This window comes from Lactuca serriola, chromosome 2 (genome assembly GCF_051521515.1).
Source record: "Lactuca serriola cultivar US96UC23 chromosome 2, Lser_US96UC23_V15, whole genome shotgun sequence".
NCBI lineage: Eukaryota > Viridiplantae > Streptophyta > Magnoliopsida > Asterales > Asteraceae > Lactuca > Lactuca serriola.
This window is the reverse complement of record NC_136409.1, coordinates 9,231,599-9,258,344: the sequence shown is the minus strand read 5'-3', so window position 1 is coordinate 9,258,344 and position 26,746 is coordinate 9,231,599. Positions and strand designations below refer to the sequence as shown.

At 38.8% G+C, this 26,746-nt stretch overlaps 1 protein-coding gene across 1 annotated transcript; it reads left to right on the top strand.

The window, feature by feature from the left end:
* The first annotated feature begins 20,786 nt into the window (after positions 1-20,786).
* Positions 20,787-26,465, top strand: LOC145085954 (uncharacterized). The gene is made up of 6 exons (XM_079023657.1): positions 20,787-21,219; positions 22,247-22,912; positions 23,721-24,395; positions 25,051-25,884; positions 26,011-26,053; positions 26,193-26,465. The coding sequence occupies exons 2-4, from the start codon at positions 22,325-22,327 to the stop codon at positions 25,882-25,884; spliced, it is 2,097 nt and encodes a 698-aa protein (XP_078879783.1). The 5' UTR covers positions 20,787-21,219; positions 22,247-22,324; the 3' UTR covers positions 26,011-26,053; positions 26,193-26,465.
* The last annotated feature ends 281 nt before the right edge of the window (positions 26,466-26,746 follow it).

The following is a 26,746-nucleotide window of genomic DNA, read 5'->3' as shown; positions in this document are numbered from 1 at the left end:
AACCCTATCAATTAACCATTCTAGATCCAGCTGCATAACTCCAGCTGAACATAATCATTACTCCTTTCTGGAGTCCCCGCGACTCACCTTCTGGCCTCGAGTAAAACCCCCGAAGCCTCAATCTAGTATGCATGTGCCAGACTCTCCCGCTTATCTCGCGGAATGTAACAAGTACAAAACATCTCCCTGATCCCAGATAACTGCAGCCCTCTGCTCACCAAAATATGTTCCGATAACAAGTCCCGATACTGGAAAGCTCGACCAGCTCCTCTCTTGCCGTCGTTACAGGTGTTGAAGCTACTGCGGCAGCCGTCTCAGTAATGGCTGCATAGCGCTCATCGAAATACTCAACCATGATAGTCTTAATAGGCCCAAAATCTTCAACAATTGTCCCTGGACAATCTCAGTCATCTCCTCCCTGATCTCACTAACACGATCCTCTGACAATACGAGATCCTAACCTGGATCCGGTCTCAAGACGTTTTGTAGCCACCATTCTGGTAAGACACCAAAAAGGTCTATGATAACTTATATAATGACAGGGGACCTACTCCCAACCAAACCTAGGGGTTGTGACTTCCTTGCTACACGTATGGGTCCTGTGCTTTCAGTAGTACGAGCCCATACTACCTTCCACACCTACCCATATTTGTCTCAAGTATCACCACAACACCCTAACAATAAACATAAACATAGTGAGCGCTCGACCCTCACCCCTAAAGGACTGCCAAATATCTCATAACTGGTCTACTGGTCCCACACAACCCACCCATCCATGAAACTTCCACCAACCCTGTAGCACTAGTGTATGCCAGACATACATAATGCTGAATCCTATAGACTTTAGAATATCCAATCTTACCCTAAGCCCCAATCAATAAGACCAGAACATAAGGCCAAATCAAACATTCTTGGGCTATAAGATCTTAGTTAAGTACAATCGTGATGCATACACTAAACAACTACAGTAATGATGTCAATCTCATATAAGGGAACCCTAGGCTAGCAGGCATCATGTAATCATGCAATTCTAGCATGCAATTGCTGAAGATCCCTAGCCTAGTAATAGCATGTTATTCTAACATATCACATAATCAAATAAATGTATGGTATTTTGGGGTCTACTTGCTGGCTCCGGCTGATCGTACACTATGCATCCTGATTTACTTATTTTGAAAACCATTTTAGAAATCACTTTGAAAACCTTTCCTTGATTTGAGACTGGATTCACACGAATGTTCCTCCAATTCACTCAAACCAAGGGTCTGATACCAACTTGTAACACCCATAAAATTTGAGCCAAATTAAAACTTTCTAATACATTTTAAAACCATCAAGTTATTATAGTTTGTTTTCAAAATAGTTTAGACATCAAAGTATCCTTAGAATCAATTCATAAGGCCATAAAATATGAGGAGCTGTACGATCACGCCTTTGCCTTCCTGCGATCATCTGATGTACCTGAAATAATAAACTGAAACTGTAAGCCCGAGAGCTTAGTGAGTTACCCCAAAATACCAACACCATACAACATAACCATATCATATAACCAATACATAACATCATGCATAATAAGTCGTCAGCTTGACTCGACCACCTCACAGGCCTTCAGTCTATGTGGACTGTTCTCCAAGCCTTCGGCACGTCTGGACCGCCTCGCAGGGCCTACAGCCTATCCGGACCGCTCGTCGGGCCTTCGGTTTGACTGAATCCCTTTTGTAGGGCCTTCAAGTTATCCGGACCGCCTTGGGTATGTTGGCCTACAGCACAAAGCAGGACTGCCTCAACCCAACCCCAACTCAAACAAGCATGTGTACATAGATGTCATACACTTGCATATATATAACAGTCATACCAATCTAACAGATCACTAATCATAGCCACATCATATAACCAGGATACTGACCTAACCAGGTCACTAATATAGCATCATCCTATATACCAGGATACCGATATAACAATCATAATAGCATAACAACATCTTATCTACCAGGATACCGATCTAACTGATCATAACAGCCTACAAGCATACTATAACCAGGATACCAATCTATCTGAAATCTAACATAGCAACCATCCTAAACCAGGATGAAATCTAGCATATCAATAACATAGCAACCATCCCAAACCAGGATGTAATCTAGCATATCAATAACATAGCAACCATCCTAAACTAGGATGTACTCTAGCATATCATTAACATAGCAACCATCCTAAACCAAGATGTAATCTAGCATATCAATAACATAGCAACCATCCTAAACCAGGATATAATCTAGCATATCAATAACATAGCAACCATCCTAAACCAGGATGTACTCTAGCATATCGATAACATAGCAACCATCCTAAACCAGGATGTAATTCATAAAGGGTCGGCTTTGGTGCCGTAGACCTTGTTGATATAGTGAGGATAACTCACCTGGCACTGCTGAAGTCCCGTAGATAAAACTCCAGCTGCTGGTTGACAGCTTCGCAAACTGTCAACATCAAACAACACCCAATTAATAATTGGTTCCAAGTCCAATGTCCAACTCACACTCCAAAGACCCAAAAGGTCAAGTAATGGGCCAAAGTACAACATATGGCCCAATTTTCCAAATTGGGCCCAAACCTCTACACGGTCTTTCCTTAAGGCTCATCTAATTTTTCCAATCCAATTTCCATGGCCAAATATCATATACTCATAAAGGCCCAAATATGGCCCATCTATGGACCAATTTTCCAAATTGGGCCCAAGGCTCTCACAAGGGCCTTGTCCTTAAGCCCATAAAATTATTTAGTCCATTTACTTATTCTTGGAAAGCCCATTATTAGTCCAATCACCAAAGCCCAATAGTAAGGCCCAACTCAAGGCCCGAGTAAGATTAGAGCTTTCACATGAAATGATGATTAGGGTTAAGTGTTTCTTACTTAACCCATTAAGGATTTAATCTATTAAGTCGATTATTGCCTTAAATTAATTTGTCAATGACTATTATTTATTATTTCAAGTTATTAAATAATTCTCGTGTGCGTGCCGATCAATTCCCAAAAATTAGGGTTTTATGCTATTAGGGTTTTCCAACACAATACTAGCCCATTAGTTCATTGGTTGGGCTTTTAGGTCATATTGGGCCTTATTGGGCTAATTAGGACTTCCATTGGGCCTACTAGGGTTTCTTTGGGCCCATTAGGGTTTCATTGGTCCCACATTGTCCAAACATCCCCCAAACGAGGTCCAAACGCAATCAAGCACATGGCCACCCGACACGGCGACCGGTGGCGGCAGCCACCACCATATGGTGGTGGTTAGGGTTCTTCTTTTCATTATTCCTATTTTGTTTACAATTACAATGCTAAACCCCAATTAACCAACACACACAATCACACTAATAAACACATACACACTCACTGATAACACACACACACCCAAGGTGGTTTATGGCGGCAGACGGCGACACCACAATGCGGGCAGTAACAGCGTTGACGGTGGCAGCCACCATGGCCAGCTGCCATGGTGGTTCTTCACGCCTTTCACTCAATAGAACCCTTCCCCACACGCCATCGCATAACAATCATGAACTCGACCACCATGACATGGTGGCGTATGGCAGGCGTTGGGCGGTGGAAACAATGGCAGCGTCGGGTTGGTGATTCCCAACTTCCACAATGGATCAGAGGGGCGGTGGTCCAGACTTCGCTACAACAAAAGAACGGGGAGAAGGAGATACAATCTCGACTTTGCGAACAACGATGGCAGTCGGCGAATCTTCATCTTTTGTTGTAGTGGTCGTGCCTCCACTGGAAAATGACAACAACCGTTGTGGTTCTCGGTTCTCCCGTGATTCCCCCGTCTCTCTTCGGTATTTCCTGTCGTGGAGGATGTCGTCGGTGCTCCTAGTTGATCGGGACAACAGGGTGAGGAATGGAGGCGGCGGTTGAACGATGGAGAAGAAGGAGGGTGACAGCTGTATCATAACCACCGGTTTAGGGTTAGGGTTTGAGAGGGTAAGGAAGTTATATACCCGGTACCTTACAAACTAATTCCCATTAAAACAACAATAGTCCCTCCCTTCTCAAAAGCATTTCGAATTCACCCCATTATTTACTGTTTAAACCCTGGTTCCCACAATTCCTCTCATATTAGGTCCAACAGTTACCAAACAGCCCCTCTTCTACATTTCAAATGAAATCCATATGTTACCATTCAGCCCCCGCTTCCATAAATTCTTTCATTTTAAGTCCAAATAATACCAAACACCCCTTGACTTATGAAAATCTTTACAAATTAAGTACCAAAATTACGCTTTAACCCCTCGGAAATTCAAGTCTCGTCATTTGGCTTCCCGAAGCCAACACCCCACTAATTATTATTTGATTTCAGACTATAACAGTATGAAATAATAATATGAAATTACTTCTCGGGGTCCCGGGTTTACTATTTAATTAACTTATGATAAACGGGATGTTACAAAATCTACCAAGTAGCACTGCTCGTACAGCCTCAATACACAATCTCTGAAAACCTCTAATGCTCGCACTGATCGAGCGTCCGCAATCTCGACCTCTAGAGGGCAATCCAACATGCCCAAAGACTCAGGGAACCTCTTGCTAAGTGCAAGAGAGACAAATGATCAGGTAGCACCCGAATCGAACAATACCAGAACTAGGATACTGTTCACATGGAACAATCCTAAACAAAACATATAACATGGCACATCAATATCACAAGCGACATATAATAAGAGTTAGGGAGAAGAAATCATACCCGTCAGCACAACGGGTGCGGCGCGTGCCTCCTCGGCAGTCAACTGGAAGGCTCGACTCCTCACCACTGGAGCCTCTGACTTGACCTTCCAGCCATCCATAATCCGCATGGTCGCTAGAGCTGGCGCCGCTGCTACTGTTGACAATCTAGGGCAGTTAAGCTTTTTATGGCCCTTTTAATTGCAATGAAAGCAAATCAGTTCTGATGTCTGAACGATGGGGGTAGGGGCAGTACAACCCTGCCAAGTGCCCAGTCTTGCCGTACGTGTAGCAGCTACAAGCTCCCTCATGTGACCTGCTGCATTTCCTACATCAGCTCTAGCTCGACTGGCCCTTCGACCTAGTGTCGGATCCCTTGGGTTTCTTCCTCGAAACCCCAGTAACTTGCTATGTCTCTGCCTTCTTCTTCCTGAGGTGCTCTAAGTCAATATCCCTCTCCTTTGCCCTGGCAATCATGGAATCTAGGGTCGGGCATGCTGAGTAGCTGACATTCTCCCGAATATCAACCCTCAACTTGTCATGATAGTGGGTCTTCTGCATCTTCTCATCTCCTACATACTGAGGCACCAATAAGGCCTTCTCTCGGAACTTAGCGGAAATCTCCGCCACCGACTTAGTAGTCTGTCTCATGTCAAGAAACTCCCTGGCCAGCTGCTGAAGCTTTACGGCTGGCGCAAAATCAGCTCTAAACCTGGTCACAAAGTCTGACCAAGTCATAACCTCAAGGGTTGGGGCTCCCAGTGAGTCACCAACCGACTCCCACTAATCTCTAGCTCTGTCTCTCAAACAACCGGCAGCATAGTGGACCTTCGACCCCTCCGGGCAGAAACTCGTCAATTGTGCAGACTCGATGTTTGCAATCCATCTCCTACAGTAATAGGGTCCTTCACCCCGTGAAAGTCTGGTGCACTACTTCCCCTGAAGTCCTTGAAGGACAGTGTGTGCATCCCTGACTGGCTGGACGCCATATCACTCCTGAACGTCCTGAGGCGATCCTCCATCAGCTCAATAATCCCCTCCTTGATCGACCCGAAAATCATTGGGGTCACCTCAAGGATGCCCTTTATAATCTCTGACGCAATAAACTCATGCAGTCTGTCATCAACCTGCTCGGATTCCACACCCGAGCCTGAACCTAATCCTGATCCAGAACCTGAACCTCCTGCCCCGTGACGCGTAATCATCACCATTCTGAAACAAAATACATAAATGTCAGGGTCATTTATAATCTCGAGAGGTCTCACACACTCTCCAAGTTCCCTGGTTCTATATTAGCCCTCCTTGACTCGAGTATGGATCCTTTACTTTCAGTAGTACGGGCGCATACTACCTTCCACATCTATTCGTACTTTCCTCAAGGATTTCTTCGACTTCGCCAAGTCCCTTCTATTAATACTGCTCTCCAAGCTAATCTCATCCTAGGCTTGTCCTAGGGAACTTTCCGACCTACTCTCCGCCATCAATTGCACAAGGAGTTCCCGACATCCTTCGATAATTAGATTGCAAATACTATTACATATTCGTTTACAAGTTAGTTAAAGCTAGCTAGAACCTCTTTAAGCACAAAGCAAGCAACATTCGTGCATTGAGTAACCATAACCAAGCATAACCTAATCAGGCTATCATACTGCTGACTAAACAACCCTAGCATACAACTCAAAAAGCTCATACAGTAGGCATATAAGGCATCCTTCCTAGATCCTTAGCCCTAATCTAGCATGCAGTTCTCATAATCATACAATATAATATAACATAACATAACATGTATGGGTATCTTGGGAAAACTTAATTGAGCTCGGCCGTTCGCACGCATCACACACTTTGTTCTTTCTCGAAACTCCTTATTTTTAAATATTAGAAAACTATTTTCTCGTAAAAATCTTTCAAGCCCTCAATTTGAGTCCAGACACCCCCGAAGGTGTGTCCGAATCCCTCAAACCAAGGCTCTGATACCACCTTGTAACATCCCAAAAATCGAGACCAAAAATTTTGTTTTTAATTATGTTACTTATAAAATAGTTCATGGAAAAACATCATTGATATCATAGCACACCATAAAATCACAGTCACATGTATCCAAATCGTATCATCAAATAGTAATAATGTCAGAGTACAATCCCATGTGTCACACCCCAAAACCATGAACGGTGGAAACGTTCTAGGGCGGAGGACGTCATGTACAGTATCACAACAATGAAAAGTAGTAAACAAGCAACAACATCATCCATTGCATTAATAATATAATTTTAATACAAGTGTGTTCTGTAAAATTATGATCAACACTAAAGTACAAATCAAAATGAAAGATGAGTCTTGAACGAGCACCATCTTCTCTAAACCTTGCATCGGTACCTGTCTATGGTTGACCTGAGGATATAAGTTATTTTGAAAGAGAGTATCAGCTTTAAAGCTGGTGAGATCATAAGTATTTTAGTGTCTTAACTTGTATGTAAGTATTTGTATGTATTTGAAATGTAAGTATTGAAAATGTATATGAACTGAAGTATTGAAAATGTTTTGAATGATCCTAGGAAGCCCTATGTTTCCTACTAATCATATCCTTCTACCAAGGCATCTAGTGTCTGTGTGTGTGTCTCTTGTAAGAGTGTGTATTTTCCCAAATCCGACTATCATTATCCAAAATATAGCTTCTACATTACCGTGCGTCGTGTGAATGTTCATGAAGTGAATGTAATGGGAAAATGAAATATTACTATGGTGTAGTGTCGAACTACAACCGTACTAATTACCCTCAGTCTAGAGTAATTCTTATAAGTACTGTAGTATTTGTAATAAGTGACTACTTCTGTACTCCTATTGCCTTATTTGAGGGATAAGGCTTAATGTGATGGCTAGATCCCAGGCTAAACGCTCCCCTGTCAAAGGGATTTTGGGACCTTTACACGACCCTTGCATATATGCAAGCCGTGAACATCCACATTTCTATGATCATGTATACCCGATATAACTATCACAATGTGTTGTGATTCATCAGTATAGTTAGATCCTGAACTTTTCCTATGCTATAGCACCTGGTGATGTCTGTCCTATTATCGTATATGTAAACACACTCATGTAAACGTATATATGTAAATGTAATCATGTAAGCGTAATCATGTAAACATATCTATGTAATAATATAGTAATGTAGCTGTGTGTTCTGCGTGTGCTAGATGTAATGTGTGTTCTCTCTCTATTTAGCAAGTATTGACTCATGAATGAACTGACTCATTGAATGATATCGCATTCTAGTAATAGTTCTAGTATCTTCCTAAACTACCCATATGGTAGCTTACTAGTAATATAACTGGTACGAAATGAACATGGGCGTGTACCCTTGCTACCCAAGGGTATTGAATTGAACTGAAAGAACCTTTATGACTATATATGTACACATGATATATAACTAATATTTAGACAACCTTTGGACGGATACCCGATGTCCCACCAGACCACATCTCAACGGCGAAAAGGAAATAGGGCGAGCAGACCTTCCTAAGTCTTTTAAACATTTCTTATATAACTATACATACATAGGCATGAAATTTATAATATAAAAGCATAAACTAAGTTTTGTAAAACCTTTGAACATAATTCTTATCTAAGAAAAGATCGACTTGATGTCAATCTATTAAAACGGGTTAAAAACATAGGTTTGATAAACAGTTTTAGTATAAAGAAAGCATTTGGTGGAAACAAAATTGTACATGAGTTTGAAATGAAACATACAATGTAAAAATAAGGACTTTTAAACATATAAAACGTTTATGAAAACCATTTGAAGAAATCCGTTTGGTAAAACGGCTAATGAGTAGTAAATCATTTGAATGCTGCTTATTAATCACATGTGATTGATATAATAACTAGCATGATTCTACTTCATTACTCTACTTGTATCCCCCCTCCCATAAAACATTTAAAACATTGATTAAGGGGTATGAACTCAACTGTTGTGGGTGATACGGATGAACTGAAGAGGTAGGACTGCTAGGTGTCAAGTGGAGTCTTGAACACACTCTAGGATCCTAGTAAACATATAATATCATATATATATGTAACAAATTAGTCTATAAACAGCTAATAAACAAGTCAAGACACCCTAGGACATGCTAAACACCTTTATCAAGTGTTATTAGCCTCTAGGATTGCATCTAAGTGTTTGTAGGGGAAGCTATTGTGTGTAGGGCTCAAGGAAAACTCCACCATGAAGTTCACGGCCCTAATGACACTACCAAATGAGTTTACGGTTGTAAACTCATGAGTTTACGGCCGTAAGCTCATACTTATGTGACCATTTTGTGTTTGATGATCTACAAGACCCTAAGAAGCATTTCTACTTCATGGCTTGGTCTATGGAAGAATTTAGGGCATTATATAACTCCTTTTAGGAGTTTACGGCCCTGGGACCAAATCCCATGGAGATTACGACTGTAATCTCCCTTGGATGGGTGTTTTTGGTGTTTTCAAGTCCCTAATTTAACTAGGAACTAAACTAGGCTAGTGTACAAGGCTTTAGAAGAGTTTATAGCACTTTTGGCCCTATTGTTTGGAGTTCACGGCCCTGGAACTTCTTGGGCCGTGAACACCTTACTCTTGGGGTTATAATGGTGTTTTCTAGTCCTAAACACATTAGGGTACATGTCTAAACTAGTCTCTTGACTTAAGGAAGGCTTTTAGGGTGTTTTGGCACCTAAAAATGGAGTTCACGGCCCAAGAACACCCTTGGCCGTGAACTCACCTTTTTTCCTTGATTCTTAATGTTTTTGATGTTTAAACAAGCCATTGGTAGTTTCTAGTTTCAGTTCCAAGGCTTGGAGGGACATTGGGCACACTTTGGCCCTTATATAAGAGTTTACTCTCCAAGATGTTTTTGGGCGGTAAACTCCCAAATCTTGTTGTTTTGATATGATTTGTATGTTTTTAGGTACTTAATAAGCTATATAATACAAATAGAGAGAGGTACTCACGATTTAGGATGAAAAATCGAAGATCCGTGAGAGAGAAAATGGCTTTTCTCTAGTTGGAAATGTAACTAATGAATAAATATGGTTCAGAATTCTATATATAGTCCTGGGATTTTTGGCAGAAAATATTTTATTCCTGAAATGAACTCTAATATCATAGAGTTTTGGAATAACAGTGTTGCACAAAACCCTAGTGCATCCACTCTTCTGATATCTCCTTAAGTGTAAATCCTGAAAAACTGTCAAACATATAACCAAAAGTCTGAAAATTCACTGTAACTGTTCTAATCTTCTACTGACTTGATATGGCTTGTACAGAATGGAAATTTTGGGTTGTCACACCATGGATCTCAAATGAGGAAATCATGTGTGTGCGATGCGCTGCTACACTGCCGACTCTTTCCCTTTTGACGAAGAAGTACCTGAAACCAAAACTGAAAACCATAAGCACAAAGCTTAATAAGTTCCCCCCATCATACCACATACCATACAACATACATACTGTCGGGCGATTCTGGGGTGCCCAACCTACCCATGTCAAGCAGTTCTGGGGTGCTGACCTACCCATATCAAGTAGTTTTGGGGTGCCGACCAACCCATGTCAAGCAGTTCTGGGTGCTGACCTACCCATGTTAGGCCATTTTGGGGTGCCGACCTACCCTCCAGTCTATCTCAACCAGCTACGAGGACTGTTTCACCCCTACTACTACCACACAACAACATATCATAATCATACTGCCAGACATATCTGGGGTGCCCGACCTACCCTTCGATCCTAACGACCGAACTTGGGGACTATTCCCCTCCTACTACCACTATCACATATAACATATCATGCTAGCACATAAGACACATCAGGTAGTAGCAAACCTAGATAATTATCACAAAGACAATCATCTATCAACACTCTTCCTGGTGGGCCGGCGTTGTGGTCGTAGACCCACCTCTACTAGAAGGTAACTCACCTCATTGTCGTGTAGTATCTGATGGGTTTTGAGCATTCTAACACTCCTATGGTGTACAAGCAACCCCAGAAACCTTGGATCAATGTTTTACTAAGATACATGCAAATAATTATTTTCCAAGGCTCTTAACCTAACTAGCATGGCATGGGGTACTTGAATCAAATAAAGCTAGTAGAGTTACTTACCTTTTAGTAGTAATTGATTGCTTGGAGTTTGAGAGCCTAGCACTAATAATGTGGATGCCTCAAATGGAAGTCACAAATCACCACAAACTTGGACCCTTGAGAGAATAGTCACTATCTTCTTGAAATCGACCCTCTTAGTTCTCACACAACAACTAGTGCAATTTCAAGAACCAAAGCCTCCTTTATATAGTATGGTGGATTAGGGTTACATCCATGTAAATCTTAATACCCATGTCTTTTCATTTCCATGAGATCCATGGGTTAAAGCTCCATGGACTTTCCTTGCAAGCCTAGCCCATTCCAAATAAGCATTAGCCCACACTATAGAAATACAAGAGCCCATATTTAATTAGTCATACTTTTGATCATTAAATTAATTCTAAAGTAATTATAGATCAATACTAATTAAATAATATGACGTTATATTAATATATTAGAACTTATAATATATTAATAAATCATAACTTATACTATTCTCAAAATATTATCCATAAATTGTTCGGGTGAAGTGCAACCCAAATGGACCATTCCGGGTCGGGTCAAGTACATACCAAATATAGTTATGGACTTAGACACTATATCCAACAATCTCCTACTTGGATAAGTCTAATAACTATAGTTGCAAGTATGACTTCATGAACCGATCAGCAATTGTAGCTTTTAAAACACTGTTGAACTATGAAGCGTCATTTTAGATAAGTGATCATATAACCCTCTGTTCTAGATACCAGCCGGACAAATAAATGGAACATGGTCTTGCTTATTGTCCAGCATTTTTTTCCCGATTTCCGATTTGTTTGACATAGAACTTAACTGAACACATCAATTTAGTTCTGACCGGGCCCGGTACATAGGTCAAAATAGAATCATCGAGGGGACCAGATATCGCTTCTAATCCTAGAAGGAACAGATAAACTTCGACTCATATGTTTGCTTTACTACTTGTTGAATTACACATAAAGGTACGTTTTATAACATCAAGTTACAAATGCGTTTACGCAAAATGAATGTATAACCAACTCATAGGCAACAAATCATGTCTCTAAGTTTGAAGACTTATATGATATTACCGTCTCACGATCACTCGAGATAAATTCCATGAAGTGATGCAAGTGAGCGTGGGTTGAATCCAATACTCAGAACTTATGAGCACTCATGAGTGTTGTAGTACCACTTTGCCCTACGTCTTGGACCTCTACAAGCCAACCCATGACAGTCTTGATTCATATCTACTTCCAACATATGACCGACTGTGGAGAGTTTGAATAATATGATATATACCATAACATAATTATTCTGGAAGTCAGAACATGCAAAAAGAAATTATAGTAAACGACTGACAAGAGATAGTAACACTTTACTCATAAATAAACACAACTTTTATTCATCATCAAATGTCAATTACACCTTACAAATTTCAAAATTATCTAACTTCTAAAAACTAATATCATCCTTTAGCCCTATGCTCCTTGCATGCTGAAGATGCTTAGCCCTACTCAGTCCCTTCGTGAGGGGATCTGCTGGGTTCTCATCCGATGATACTCTCTTTGCCACGAGGATTCCTTCTTCTATTCGATGTCTGATGAAGTCATATTTTCTGTCAATGTGTCTGGATCTCCCATGATCTCTTGGTTCCTTAGCTAAGGCAACCGCACTATTGTTGTCACAGAAAATATCCATTGGATCCTTTATAGCTGGTATAACTCCAAGGTCTCCGATGAAGTTCTTTAGCCATATAGCCTCCTTTGTTGCCTCGCTTGCTGCTATGTACTCTGATTCGCAAGTTGAATCAACCACTGTATCTTGCTTGGAACTTTTCCAAGTAATTGCTCCTCCGTTTAGGGTAAAGACCTAGCCCGACTGAGAGCAGAAATTATCCCTATCAGTTTGAAAGCTAGCATCACTATACCCTGCTACTTTCAACTCATCACTCCCACCAAGGATAAGGACCCAGTCCTTAGTCCTCCATAGGTACTTGAGAATATTCTTTACCGCAGTCCAGTGAGCCTTGCCAGGATTCCCCTGATATCTGCTGACCATGCTCAATGCAAAGGCAACATCAGGACGAGTACAAGTCATATCATACATGATCGAGCCTACAACGGAAGCATATGGTACTCGACTCATCTCAGCTATCTCAGCCTCTGTACTCGGGCTCTGAGTTTTACTCAGTCTAGCATTACACTGGGTAGGTAACTCACTTTTCTTGGAGTTATGCATGTTGAAACTTTTCAACACTTTGTCCACATAGGTGCTTTGACTAAGTCCAATTAGTCTTTTACTTCTGTTTCTCAAAATCCTTATCCCTAGGATATAGGCAGCTTCTCCAAGGTCCTTCATATCGAAACACTTCCTAAGCCAGGACTTCACTTCCTACAAGGTTGGGATGTCACTTCCTATGAATATTATGTCATCCACATACAATACCAAAAAGCTAACTATACTCCCACTAGCCTTGACATATACACAAGATTCATCTTCGCATCTCGAAAAGCCAAACTCTTTGACTTTCTCATCGAAACAAAGATTCCATCCGCGAGGTGCTTGTTTCAATCCATATATGGATTTCTCAAGCTTACACACTCTATTAGGGTACTCTGTACTGACAAAACCCTCTGGCTGAACCATGTAAACATCCTCAGCCAACTTTCCATTAAGGAAAACGGTTTTGACATCCATTTGCCATATTTCATAATCATGAAATGCAGCAATGGCTAACATAACCCTAATAGACTTAATCTTGGCCACTGGAGAAAAGGTCTCATCATAATCAACTCCCAGAGTTTGAGAATAACCCTTTGCAATCAGTCGCGCCTTATAATTGTGTACATTACTATCCATGTTGGTCTTCTTCTTGAAGATCCATTTGTACCCAACTGTCTTACGATCAGGTACATTGTCAACCAAGTTCCAAACTTGATTGTCATACATGGACTGTATCTCGCTGTTCATAGCCTCTTTCCAATTAGCAGCCTCAAGGCCTGCCATGGCTTCCGTGTAGTTGTTAGGCTCATCCAGATTTACCAATGTGTTATCACTGATAAGTGTATCACCCTTTGCAGTAATATGGAAACCATAGTAATGCTCAGGTGCATTCCTAACTCTGGTGGAACACCTCAGAGGTACAGACTCTTCAGTCGGCTCAACAAGAGTTTTCTCCTCAGGTTGAGGGCTAGGGTTTAAGGTTCCTTCACCACTTGACTCTTGAATTTCTTCAAGGTCAATTTGCCTCCCACTGTCTCCTTGGCTTATGAATTCTCTCTCACGAAAGACTCCTCTTCTTGCTACAAAGACCATATTATCATTGGGTCTGTAGAAGATGTAACCAAAGGATTTATGTGGGTAGCCGATGAAAATACACCTCTCACTTCGAGGTTCAAGATTATCGTGAGTCTCGCGTCTCACGAAATCCTCACAACCCCAAATCTTGATGTGGTCTAGATTGGGAAATTTTCCAGTCCACATCTCGTGAGGTGTTTTGGCAACCTTCTTTGTAGGGACTGGATTAAGGATATGGGCGACAGTCTCTAAGGCATACCCCCAAAATGAGATTGGTAGCGAAGCTCGACTCATCATGGAATGAACCATGTCCAACAAGGTCCGATTGCGCCTCTCAGCTACACCATTCAACCATGGTGTCCTGGGAGGTGTCAATTGTGAGACAATCCCATATTCTTTAAGATAGTCAAGGAACTCAGTACTAAGATACTCACCACCTCGATCGGATCGAAGCATCTTAATGTTCCTGCCCAGCTAATTCTCCACTTCTTGCTTAAACTCTTTGAACTTTTCAAAGGTTTCTGACTTATGCTTGATTAAGTAGACATATCCATATCTACTGAAATCATCAGTAAAAGTCACATAGAAGCGATTAGCATCTCTTGTGGCAGTTTTGAAGGGTCCACACACATCCGTGTGTATGAGATCCAACAAACCTTCACCCCTAGCACAAGTGCAAGTAAAAGGTGACTTTGTCATTTTTCCAAGCAAACAAGATTCACAACTATCATCCGACTTTAGGTCGAATGACTCCAAAACTACATCCTTTTGGAGTTGGCCTATGCGTTTCTTGCTTACATGTCCAAGACGACAATGCCACAAAGATGCTTTATCTAAGCTAGTGGAAGAATCAATACACAACACATTATTTACTAGGTTATCTACAACAGATACAGTTTCATACACACCATCACAAGATAATGCTTTAAAATAAAGAACATTATTAAAGAAAGCATCAATACCACCATTTTTGTCATCAAAATAAAAGGTAAAACCTTCTTTGTACAAAGCATGAAAGGAAATAAAATTTCTTGCCATTTCTGGAAAATAACAACATTTATTCAAATCTAAAGTAAACTCACTACTTAGCAATAAAGAATAAACTCCTATCTTGGTGACAGTTGAAGCTTTCCTGTTCCCCATGATCAAGTTTATCTTTCCATATTCCACATTCTCACTTCTTAGTCCCTGCAAATCAGAGCATATGTGAATTCCACAACCTGTATCAAGGACCCAAGACTTAGAATGAGGTGAGTTATTAGACAATATAGTGTATATACCTGCTTGGTTGGGTTTTACTTTCCCATCCTTAACATATTGCTGGTACTTTGGGCAGTTTCGCTTCCAGTGTGACTTTTCATGACAATGTAAGCATTTAGCCTCATTAGGGTTAACAGAAGGAGTGACAAAACCTTTCTTGGTCTTGCTTGAAGAGGAGCCTTCAAGGGTCTTACCCTTGGTACCCTTAGTAGGGTTCTTCCTCTTCCTTCCTTTGCCTTGCCCGATTGCCAAGACAGAAGTCGTAGTAGGAGTTAGAGTAGTAACACCCGACTTACCCTTAAGACTACTTTCTACAGTTTTTAAGAGTCCTTGAAGTTTACTAAGAGTAACTTCTTCCTTTTTTCATGTGGTATGTCATTCAAAATTGATCATAACATGAAGGAAAGGAGTGCAAAATGATATCTATTGTCATCTCCTCAGGAAAGTCAACATTTAGTTTCTTCAAACGGTACACAAACCTTTGCATTTTCTGCATGTGGGTCGTGATGATCTCACTATCCTTCATTCGGGTAGTTATCATGGAGGAGATTATTTCATACTTTTCTTGACGAGCACTTTGATGGTAGCGGTCCATCAAATCCATGTACATCTCAAAAGGGTAATGGTCCTCATAGGGCTTTTGGAGCTCGGCTGTCAGGTGACCATCATGATGCATGCTACCTTGGTAGCATCCCTTTCTTGTGCCTAAAATGCAGCGATCTCCTCTGGAGTAGCAGTAGACTCATCAATCTCCTTTAGCTCCTTATCAAGGACATACTCCTTGTCCTCGTAATGAGTAACCATCCTGATGTTTCGAATCCGATCCATAAATTTGGAACAATCAAAGATGACTCCCCACAAAGATTTATGAGAGAAAAAGAGTCAGTAGGGTTTGAGCCAGAAGCATTGTTTGAGGACATCTGAAAAGAAAAAAGACAAGTTTAGATTAGATATAAAGATAGTCCTTAATAAAACACCCAAATGTAATATTAAGGCTAGTACCCAACACAATATATTTATAACTTAGAAGATGGATGCCGTAATCCAAGCTATAAAATATTTGAAGGTAGGTGAATGACGATTCACCAATTTCCACCATGAAAACGAAATATTTAATTAGGTTTTAATTGGTTTAGAAACTCCTAGATTCTTTGAGATTCATTGAACTTTTCAATGGCATGTTTCAATCTCGAGTGTGCCCTTTCGAGTTTTGTGACTAGGATGCCAAGGATCACAAAAAAGGTGTGAAGTAACCATGCAAATTACTTGGTACCCTTAATGTTTATTACCTAATTGATGTGCCGGTTAACCACACATGCTCCACCGATCTATAATAAACTTTAAGTCACCCTTTGCCTACCTTGTTAAGTCCAGGTTAGTGTGCGGTTAACCACACACGCTCCACTAACGACTTAATCAAAGTGCAAAGTGTAATTTCATGGATTAGCACCTTATTCACATTTTCCTAACGTAACCAAGATTGGGAATTAATAAATGGTTTAGTTACTTTACTATATTCATCATACTTAAATGAGAATTATAGTCCTTGTCCTACCTTTTTTTGGCTAACGACCCTCCACCGATCAAGGAAGCAGTAGGTGAGAATAGACACCCATTAAGCTGCCATTTTATAGGCATCAACCTTATACCCCCCCCCCCCCTTATAGACCGACTTCGTGAATGAGGCCTACTAATGGTAAGACGAGTTTTAATCTTATACATACATATATATATATATATATATATATATATTATTAATTTATAATATTACAAAGTATAAGGGTTGAATTTTAATTTTTTAAAATTCTAAGGGTTGGAACTAAAGTTTTAATATGACTTTACTTGTTCCAAAACTTGAGGACAAGTTTTGTAAACTTTCAAAAATTTTCATTTCTCATAACTTATGAGTTAGTTGAGTATTAAAAATGAAGACTCTTCATTTTTTTAACCCATGTGTTCTTATAATGGGTTTTTATTAAAGTGTGACTTTTGGTTATCAATAACTTGAAGACAAGTTATGGACTCCATTAAAACACATAATAATCAAGAATTAAACTACTAAGGAGGTTACAAATAATTCCTATGATCATCTAAACTCATAAGTTCAAGTACATGATTATCAACAATTTCAAGAATCATAAATAACTTATCTAAAACTTGTAATTTTGATAATAGCCATTGTAAATGAGTTAGCATAAACATCACACCAACTAAAAAAAGTTTTATAATACCAAAACAGTTTAGGGTAATGTTTCTAGTCCATTTCCAGCAGCAAAACTCGAAAAATTGGACACTGTAGCCTCTACTCGTCAAGTGCATGAACTAACTCGACGAGTAGCATGCTTTTCTTCATGGACTCGTCGAGTTCATACGAGCAGTGAACAAAAAACTTCGATTTTCAAGCTATTTGCATCAAGTATCAAGTAAACAAACCTAGGCTTTGATACCACTGATGGGTTTTGAGCATTCTAACACTCCTATGGTGTACATGCAGCCATAGAAACCTTGGATCTATGTTTGACTAAGATACATGCAAATAATTATTTTTCCAAGGTTCTTAACCTAACTAGCATGGCATGGGGTACTTGAATCAAATAAAGCTAGTAGAGTTACTTACCTTTTAGTAGTGATTGATTGCTTGGAATTTGAGAGCCTAGCACCAATAATATGGATTCCTCAAATGGAAGTCACAAATCACCACAAACTTGGACCCTTGAGAGAATAGTCACTATCTTCTTTAAATCGGCCCTCTTAGTTCTCACACAACAACTAGTGCAATTTCAAGAAACCAAAGCTTCCTTTATATAGTGTTGTGGATTAGGGTTACATCCATGTAAACCCTAATACCCATGTCTTTTCATTTCCATGAGATCCATGGGTTAAAGCTCCATGGACTTTACTTGCAAGCCTAGCCCATTCCAAATAAGCATTAGCCACACTATATAAATACAAGAGCCCATATTTAATTAGTCATATTTTTTATCATTAAATTAATTCTAAATTAATTATAGATCAATACTAATTAAATAATATGATTTTATATTAATATATTAGAACTTATAATATATTAATAAATCATAACTTATACTATTCTCAAAAGATTTTCCATAAATTGTTCGGGTGAAGTGCAACCAAATGGACCATGCCGGGTCGGGTCAAGTACATACCAAATATAGTCATGGACTTAGACACTATATCCAACAGTATCTGCACTGTCCTCGGTACTGGGATCAACTCTTCTCAACTCCTCAAATTCCTACACAACAAAATTTCTCAATTACCATTTCATACTCATAACCCTTTCAAGGGTCAACTCAAGTCTAAGTCAAAGTCAAGGTCAAAACCATGGTCAAAGTCAACATTTGGTTGACTCAACTCGCCGAGTTGGTCCACCAACCCGTCGAGTCCTGTAATCCACAAACTTCAAGAACTTTGATCCTACTCATCGAGTCTTTCAAGAACTCGTCGAGTTTCCCTTACACATAATCGGGACCTTTTGCTCATGACTCGCTGAGTTCATCCTTGAACTCGTCGAGTCCAGCTTCATACAAGTTGGAGTGTTTAGTCCTTGACTCCTCGAGTTCTTCCTTGAACTCGCCGAGTGCATTATCATACAGTTGGGATATTGCCTTGAGCTCGTCGAGTTCATCCTTGAACTCATCGAGTCCTTCGATCTTCAAGTCCATAATCGTGTCTATCTTGTTGATTCCTCTTCTAGACTCAACCCGATTCCTTAGAAACAGAAAAGGTTAGGGAACCCTTACCTGGCTCGCCGAGTCCCCCAAAGTCCATGACCATGCAGTTGATTTCCGTTGGGCTCATTGCATCCAAAGCATAGATCTGACCTCCTAGGGTCCATATTACACGTAAAGCTACGAACTTGATGTCCATGCGGATTTGGCTCAAATGGCCTTAAAATGGGGTTTATATGATGCATAGGACTCCCATGGCCATAAAGTTGGCACCTTTATGCCATGGGAACCCTCAATGGTTCCATATCTGAAGTTAACACTTGCTTCTTCAAGAACCCTCAGGCTTCTACTTCTTCCTTCAAGCTTCAAACAACTTTAAACACTCAAAAATGGCTCAAGAACACTCAAAAAGCTTTAGGGTTTCGAGTTAGGGCTTTCTAGAAGTGAGAGGGACGATGGAGGCTGAAATAAGACTAGAAAAAATGTTTAAATAGGGGGCAAACCCTAAATATTAGGGTTTCATCCAGGCAGCCCTACTCATCGAGTCGGGCTCCCGACTCGTCGAGTAGGTCATTTAAAACCCGCGTCCATAATCCAGTCTACTCGACGAGTTGGGCCTCCAACTCGCCGAGTCCCAATGCAAAACATGCAATTACTTAAATTTGAATACATACCAGGAACCAGGTGTTACAAATCCCCCCCACTTATTTTAGACTTTGTCTTCGAAGTCTGCTTTAGTTACACGTATACATGGTATTAATAAGGCAAGAAAACAGGGTGGTCATGACCCCGTGGCCCCTATAGAGGTTCCGCCACTACTGAAGTCATAAAGTTCCTGTGACTTTGCATGACTTAATGGGGTCCAAACCATAATCTAAGCTTCCTAGTCTACACTTCTATCAACTCACTCTTACCATAAAACTTTTCGAACTCTAATCCAAATTTCATAAAAGTCCCGAATTATCACTTTACGGTTATACCCTTGGGCTCCAAAACTCTAACTGAACTCTTGGATCACCTAATCTATATTATTCACACCCAAAGAGGGTCTAAATCTCTCCTTCCCCAAGGCCCAAAACATTATTATAACTGATCTTCGGGTCGCGACTCCGAATTAGGAAATGATTCAAAACAGGATGTTACATTGCCGATGACACATTTTTTTCTTTTACGTAGTGGCACAATAGTAAAAAAAATCGAAAAAATTTACATTGTGTCCGAAAAAAGATGGGTTGCCGGTGCTACTATGGGCACTATGGTGGAACCGCCCTTGCGATATATATATATATATATATATATATATATATATATATATATATATATATATATAGAGAGAGAGAGAGAGAGAGAGAGAGAGAGAGAGGAATGTGATACTTCTATTGGGAAAATGGGACACTGTCTTAAATATTGTATTTTTTTAATGTAATTTATATATTTAATCATTTTAGTTTATAAGTTTTATATATTTTTGATATGAAAAAAAGTCTTTTATATATTAGATTTAACATAAAAATCTAGCAATATTAATAAAAAATATGGACAATTTGTATCACATCATATCAAAATTTAAAGTAGAACGGTAAAAGTAAAAGAATGACAACCAAACCAGGGTTAATCTAATTTTTTTTTTTTTATAATATTTAATATTTTGTTGTGATCTATGCATTTAAAATTAAATAACAACATAATCCAAAACCCTAAATTGCGAGTCTCCCCAGTTTCTCTCTCACTAGTCCTCACTTACGATGGCGTTACGTCGCTCTCTCACTGCCTACGATCCCTTGCTGCTTCTCATTACAATAACGAAAAGTTGAATATCCATATATTTGTAATTTATCGATCACTTCAAAGTTTTTGATCAAAAGGGTGAGTATTTGGAAGTGAAATCGAACGAATCTTGTCAAATTTTTGATTTTGTTGATGGATTTGAGTGGAGGTTTGGGCAGAACGGGAATGTTGGTCTGCAGGTGGTTATAAACATGGTTGAAGATAAAATGGAGGTGTCACCGTTGTATTATAGATCTCTTAGGTTCTTGATTATGCATTATTACTATAATGCTTGGAATTATAATCCATCCATATACGTAGCCTCTTTACAACGGCCAACGGCCAAGGTTTCTTCCAGGTACCATTTGATCTTTTAGAATCCAGTTGTGTGAAACACCCTGATTTGGATCAAATATTGACCAACAACTCCTAAGTTCTGGATTAATCAATTGTTTTCTTGATCTTGATAGCAAGTGGAATGATTTTCTACTTCAAATTGATAAAAATCTACATTATAATTAGATTAGCTTGAAAAAAAAGGTCCAGGTGCGTTTGGTGGGTCTGGTAAAGGAATCTTTTATTTTAAACAAATTTGCTTTCATCCCATTTCTTTTTTTCTTGATCTGTTCAAGATGGTATGTGGGGTGGATAAGTTACACCTGGGAGCGATGGGAAGGGGTATGTGATTTACAGAGGAGGTGACTTGGGGTTGAGGATGGTTTATGGTTGGCCGAGTTTCATTTATATAAACAAATAAATATATAAAACAAGGGGTAAAATGGTCATCTTATATGTATTTAAGCGTCCTCTTTTAATGGTGACCATTTTTACAGTTTACTCTCTTTGTTTTTTAATTGTGATGCCCAAAACCGAACACTTTTTTTTTTTTTTTTTTTTTAATATTTATTTATTTATTTATTTATTTTTTTAATTTAAGAAGGGGTACCTCCATACCAGTGTCAGCTTCTTATTCCCAACCAGTCAAATAGGGACTTCGGTTGTTTGGAAACAGTTCCGTGACTTGGATGGCAGATAAATTTAGTAAAATTAACCCTTCAATTAACCTACCTTTTTCTTATTAACTCGATTTCAAGCTAAATTCTGATTCTTGTTTGAAAATAAGTTGCATCTTTATGTTTGTATTATCTTGTTGCATAGGATCCTTAGCATCTTTTAATTATTTATTTGAAGGTGAAAGATCCAACTATTTTTAATCTGTTGGCATTTTCCATCATTTGCAACTGTTTCTTGAAAAAAAATACCTAAAATCAAAATAACCATTTTCAAATCCTAAATTTTAAGAGAGAATTGTTAATGGACGTGGAATCATAAATCATTAACACAGTTAAGTACACAAATTGCTAATTACATTTCTTGCTGTGCAGATTGAAATTCTATCAGAGAAAGCGACATTACAAGAAGCCACTGGCAGTATTTCAAATCTTGTATTTCCATCCTGTCTCATGCACTCTTTTCATAACCTCCATAGGCTTAGATTGTGTAGTTACGAAGGAGTGGAGGTAGTGTTTGAGATAGAGAGTCCAACATGTAGAGAATTGGTAACAACTCACCATAACCAACAACAGCCTTTTATACTTCCCAACCTCCAGCATTTGATTCTATGTTATATGGACAACATGAGTCATGTGTGGAAGTGCAGCAACTGGAATAAATTCTTCACTCTCCCAAAACAACAATTAGAATCCCCATTCCACAACCTCACAGCCATAACTATTTACAAATGTAAAAGCATTAAGTACTTGTTTTCACCTCTCATGGCAGAACTTCTTTCCAACCTAAAGACAATCAGGATATATAGCTGTAGTGGTATTGAAGAAGTTGTTTCAAACAGAGATGATGAGGATGAGGAAATGACTACATTTACATCTGCCCATACGAGCACCACTTTGTTCCCTCATCTTGATTCTCTCGATCTATGTACCCTGAAGAATTTGAAGTGTATTGGTGGAGGTGGTGCCAAGGATGAGGAGAGCAATGAAATATCTTTCAGCAATACCACTACAACAACCACTTTTCATGATCAGTTTAAGGTATGTTTTGTGAGTATTCAATTACTTATTTAATTTCCTTGTTAATTTCCTTTTTTCTTTGCAATATTCTATGAAAAAAAATCACCAAATCACATATAAGAGATTTAAACTTTTATTTAACACCCATGTGGACTCAAGAATGGGATTTGGAGGCATATAAAGTTACACTCATTTGAACAAGTTTTCATATCAATTACCTTTTATTTGGAGGCATATAATGCATTTTATACCCACTATACTACGATAATAATTACCTAAAGGGATGGATGCCATGACACTGCTACACTTCAGAAACTCTAGTAAGGGCAGTTATGGAAGTTCAATAAAATGATAATGGCATCTTTGATGGGTAATATAGGCAATTTAGGTTTTATTTCTGTTGGAGCAGTATTTAGCTAGTAGTGGCCAGTAGGAGGGGAGAATATCACCTTTTGTGAAAATCTGGTCATTGTACCCAGAATTTAGTTAAATATAACATTTTAGACATTAGGGGTCATCTGGTGACAGATATTGTAGAATAGAACAGTATATAATATTACCCAAAACTATTTTTTCAAAGGTTGTTCTGTTAAATATGTGCTTTCTTGATTTCATTGAATTTGTATTCATATATTTTAGGTGGTAAAGTGATTGTCTCTTCAATAAATCCCGAAATTAATTAATAAAAAAACAGAAGTACATTTTTGATGTGGAGAGCGCTGGTATCATTTAGTATATAAAAAAGCTAGATTTTGAATTAACTTTCTTATACAAAAGCTGTGTTTATAGTTTAATTAGTTTTACATCAATTTTCCATGTGGTGTTGCAGTTATCTGAAGCAGGTGGTGTTTCTTGGAGCTTATGCCAATTCGCTAGAGAGATAAATATACAAAACTGCCATGCATTGTCAAGTGTGATTCCATGTTATGCAGCAGGACAAATGCAAAAGCTTCAAGTGCTGACAGTAAAGTATTGTGATGGTTTGAAGGAGGTATTTGAAACTCAATTAGGGAGGAGCAGCAACAAAAACAACAAGAGTGGTGCAGGTGATGAAGGAATTCCAAGAGTAAATAACAATGTTATTATGCTTCCCAATCTAAAGATATTAGAAATCAGAAATTGTGGGGGTTTGGAACATATATTCACATTCTCTGCAATTGAAAGCCTGAGACAGCTGGAACAGTTAACGGTAAGATATTGCTTCGGAATGAAAGTGATTGTGAAGAAGGAAGAAGAAGATGCATTATTCAATCTACCATCAAAGGAGGTTGTGGTCTTTCCCCGTCTAAAGTCCATTGAACTAGTGGGTCTACGAGAGCTGGAGGGTTTCTTCTTAGGGATGAATGAGTTCCAGTTGCCTTCATTAGATAAACTTATCATCAACAAATGCCCAAAAATGATGGTGTTTGCAGCTGGTGGGTCCACAGCTCCCCAACTCAACTATATACACACAAAATTAGGCAGACGTGCTCTTGATCAAGAATTTAGCCTTAACTTTCATCAGGTATATATATTTCTTTAATTGGCATCATCTAATTAAGAAAGATATCATGCCAAGTAAATTTACTTCAAACACATTCACACTAGTTTCAGTCTAATTTTATGTTGTTCTAGGAAGGCCAAAATGGGAAAGCAAGATAGGGAAAAAATAGTGTATTTTGGTGGAAAGGGTATTTTAGGTATTTTCTGTCAAAAGTTGTTATTGCAGGCTTTTTAGTACCTGGAATCGTGTGTGGGAGCATTATTATTCTGATTTGCTTGTTTCTTAATCATTTTTTCTTAGCCTCTCGAACAGCAAGAAACCCTTTTAATCTTTTGATTTTCAATGACAAAATTTTTCCCTGTTACTCCATTTGATTGTTGTTCTTCATGGTTCTAAGTGAGTTATTGGCTCATCTGTTACTTCTTTTGATTGTTATTTTCATAGCATGTTGTCACTTGAATCAAGCTTTTCCATTTTCAACAAGGGCAAAAGGTCAAAACTAACCTACTTTATGAGATCAAAAATAGCAACCCATTTTACAATTACCATTATGATTAATAATTATAATATCTTGTATTAATTCATTAAAATTGGTACAGCAAATATATGACATTTCAAATGTTTTTGTTTGACACATTTTTGCCTCTGGCTGGCGCTTTCTTTATTGAACTTGCAGACCCCATTCCCGAGTTTACACAGTGCAACCTCATGCTCTGCTACTTCAGAAGGGATAACTTGCTCTTTTCATAACATGATCGAATTATATGTGGGATGGAATTTTGTCGTTAAAAAGATTATTCCATCCAGTGAGTTGCTGCAACTGCAAAAGCTGGAAAAGATTCATGTTGAGTACAGTGATAAGGTAGAGGAGGTATTTGAAACTGCATTGGAAGCAGCAGGGAGAAATGGAAATAGTGGAAGTGGAAGTGGTTTTGATGAATCGTCACAAATAACTACTACTACTCTTGTCAATCTTCCAAACCTAACACAACTGGAGTTAGATAACCTATGGAGACTGAGGTATATATGGAAGAGCAATCAGTGGACAGCATTTGAGTTTCCAAACCTAACAACAGTTACAATTAAGGACTGTGAAAGGTTAGAACATGTATTTACTAGTTCCATGGTTGGTAGCCTATTGCAACTCCAAGAGCTACGCATATGGGACTGCAGTCAGATGAAGGAGGTGATTGTTAAGGATGCAGATGTTTCTGTTGAAGAAGACAAAGAGAAAGAATCTGATGGCAAGACGAATAAGGAGATACTTGTGTTACCTCGTCTAAAATCCTTGAAATTAAAATGCCTTCCATGTCTTAAGGGGTTTAGCTTGGGGAAGGAGGATTTTTCATTCCCATTATTGGATACTTTGGAAATCTACAAATGCCCAGCAATAACCACCTTCACCAAGGGAAATTCCGCTACTCCACAACTAAGAGAAATAGAAACAAGATTTGGCTCGTTTTATGCAGGGGAAGACATCAACTCCTCTATTATAAAGATCAAACAATAGGTAAATCAGATCTTTGTTGCTTTAATAATTCTTAAACTACATTTGAAAAGTTTCATGTAAGTTTTTTTGTTTTTGTCAGAAGTCGCAACCTATATTTACAACTTTATATTTATGTACTTTATGCAGGATTTCAAACAAGACTCTTATTAATGTGAAGTAAATATTAAAGGTACATTAAGTTTTCATGTTTCCTGGTTGCCTATTAATTAATGGCCTTTTAGTTCATGGTTTTTGGATGTATTCTTCATGATGAGGTGAATCTTCTAATACCCCATTCATTGTTTGGTTGAATGTTGACTCTATGTCAGGATGAATATTCAAGGGAAGAATTGTTCATCATATGAAGGACATTAAAGAACATGGATGCTATGAAGATGTTGGGAAAACATATGTATCAAGTAGCAAGCTGCTTAATGATCTAAGTTTGTTGGTTGAGGATGTTGATTTTAATATTTCAAATTCATTGGTATCATTATACGGGCTTATCAATAGTGTTAATGGGATAATGAGTGACTTAACCTAAATTATGTTGTTGGTAAATGTTGGACAAATATGGAAAATTAGGAATGACTTGTGAAAAATATATGCAAAAGTAGGATTGAGATTTTCAATGAAAATATTATGAAACTATAGTATATAAATAAATGCAACATACTGTTTGGGTATCTTGGAAGCACATATCATGAGAGTAACTAGAAGTAGAGTTTATTCGAAGGGTCTAGAAAACGTTAGACGTTAGCTAGTTGGTGGACATGAGAGTAACTAGAAGTAGAGTTTATTCCAAGGGTCTAGAAAACGTTAGACGTTAGCTAGTTGGTGGACTGGGGTCTAGGATTAACCGGTTAGGCGGGGAGTAATCGGG

Bases quoted from the DNA above. Each gene is read 5' to 3' on its own strand.
- LOC145085954 (XM_079023657.1), top strand. From the start codon at position 22,325: ATGCACTCTTTTCATAACCTCCATAGGCTTAGATTGTGTAGTTACGAA. The intron at 22,913-23,720 runs GTATGTTTTGTG...GTGGTGTTGCAG, and splicing joins CTTTTCATGATCAGTTTAAG to TTATCTGAAGCAGGTGGTGT. The intron at 24,396-25,050 runs GTATATATATTT...TTGAACTTGCAG, and splicing joins TTAGCCTTAACTTTCATCAG to ACCCCATTCCCGAGTTTACA.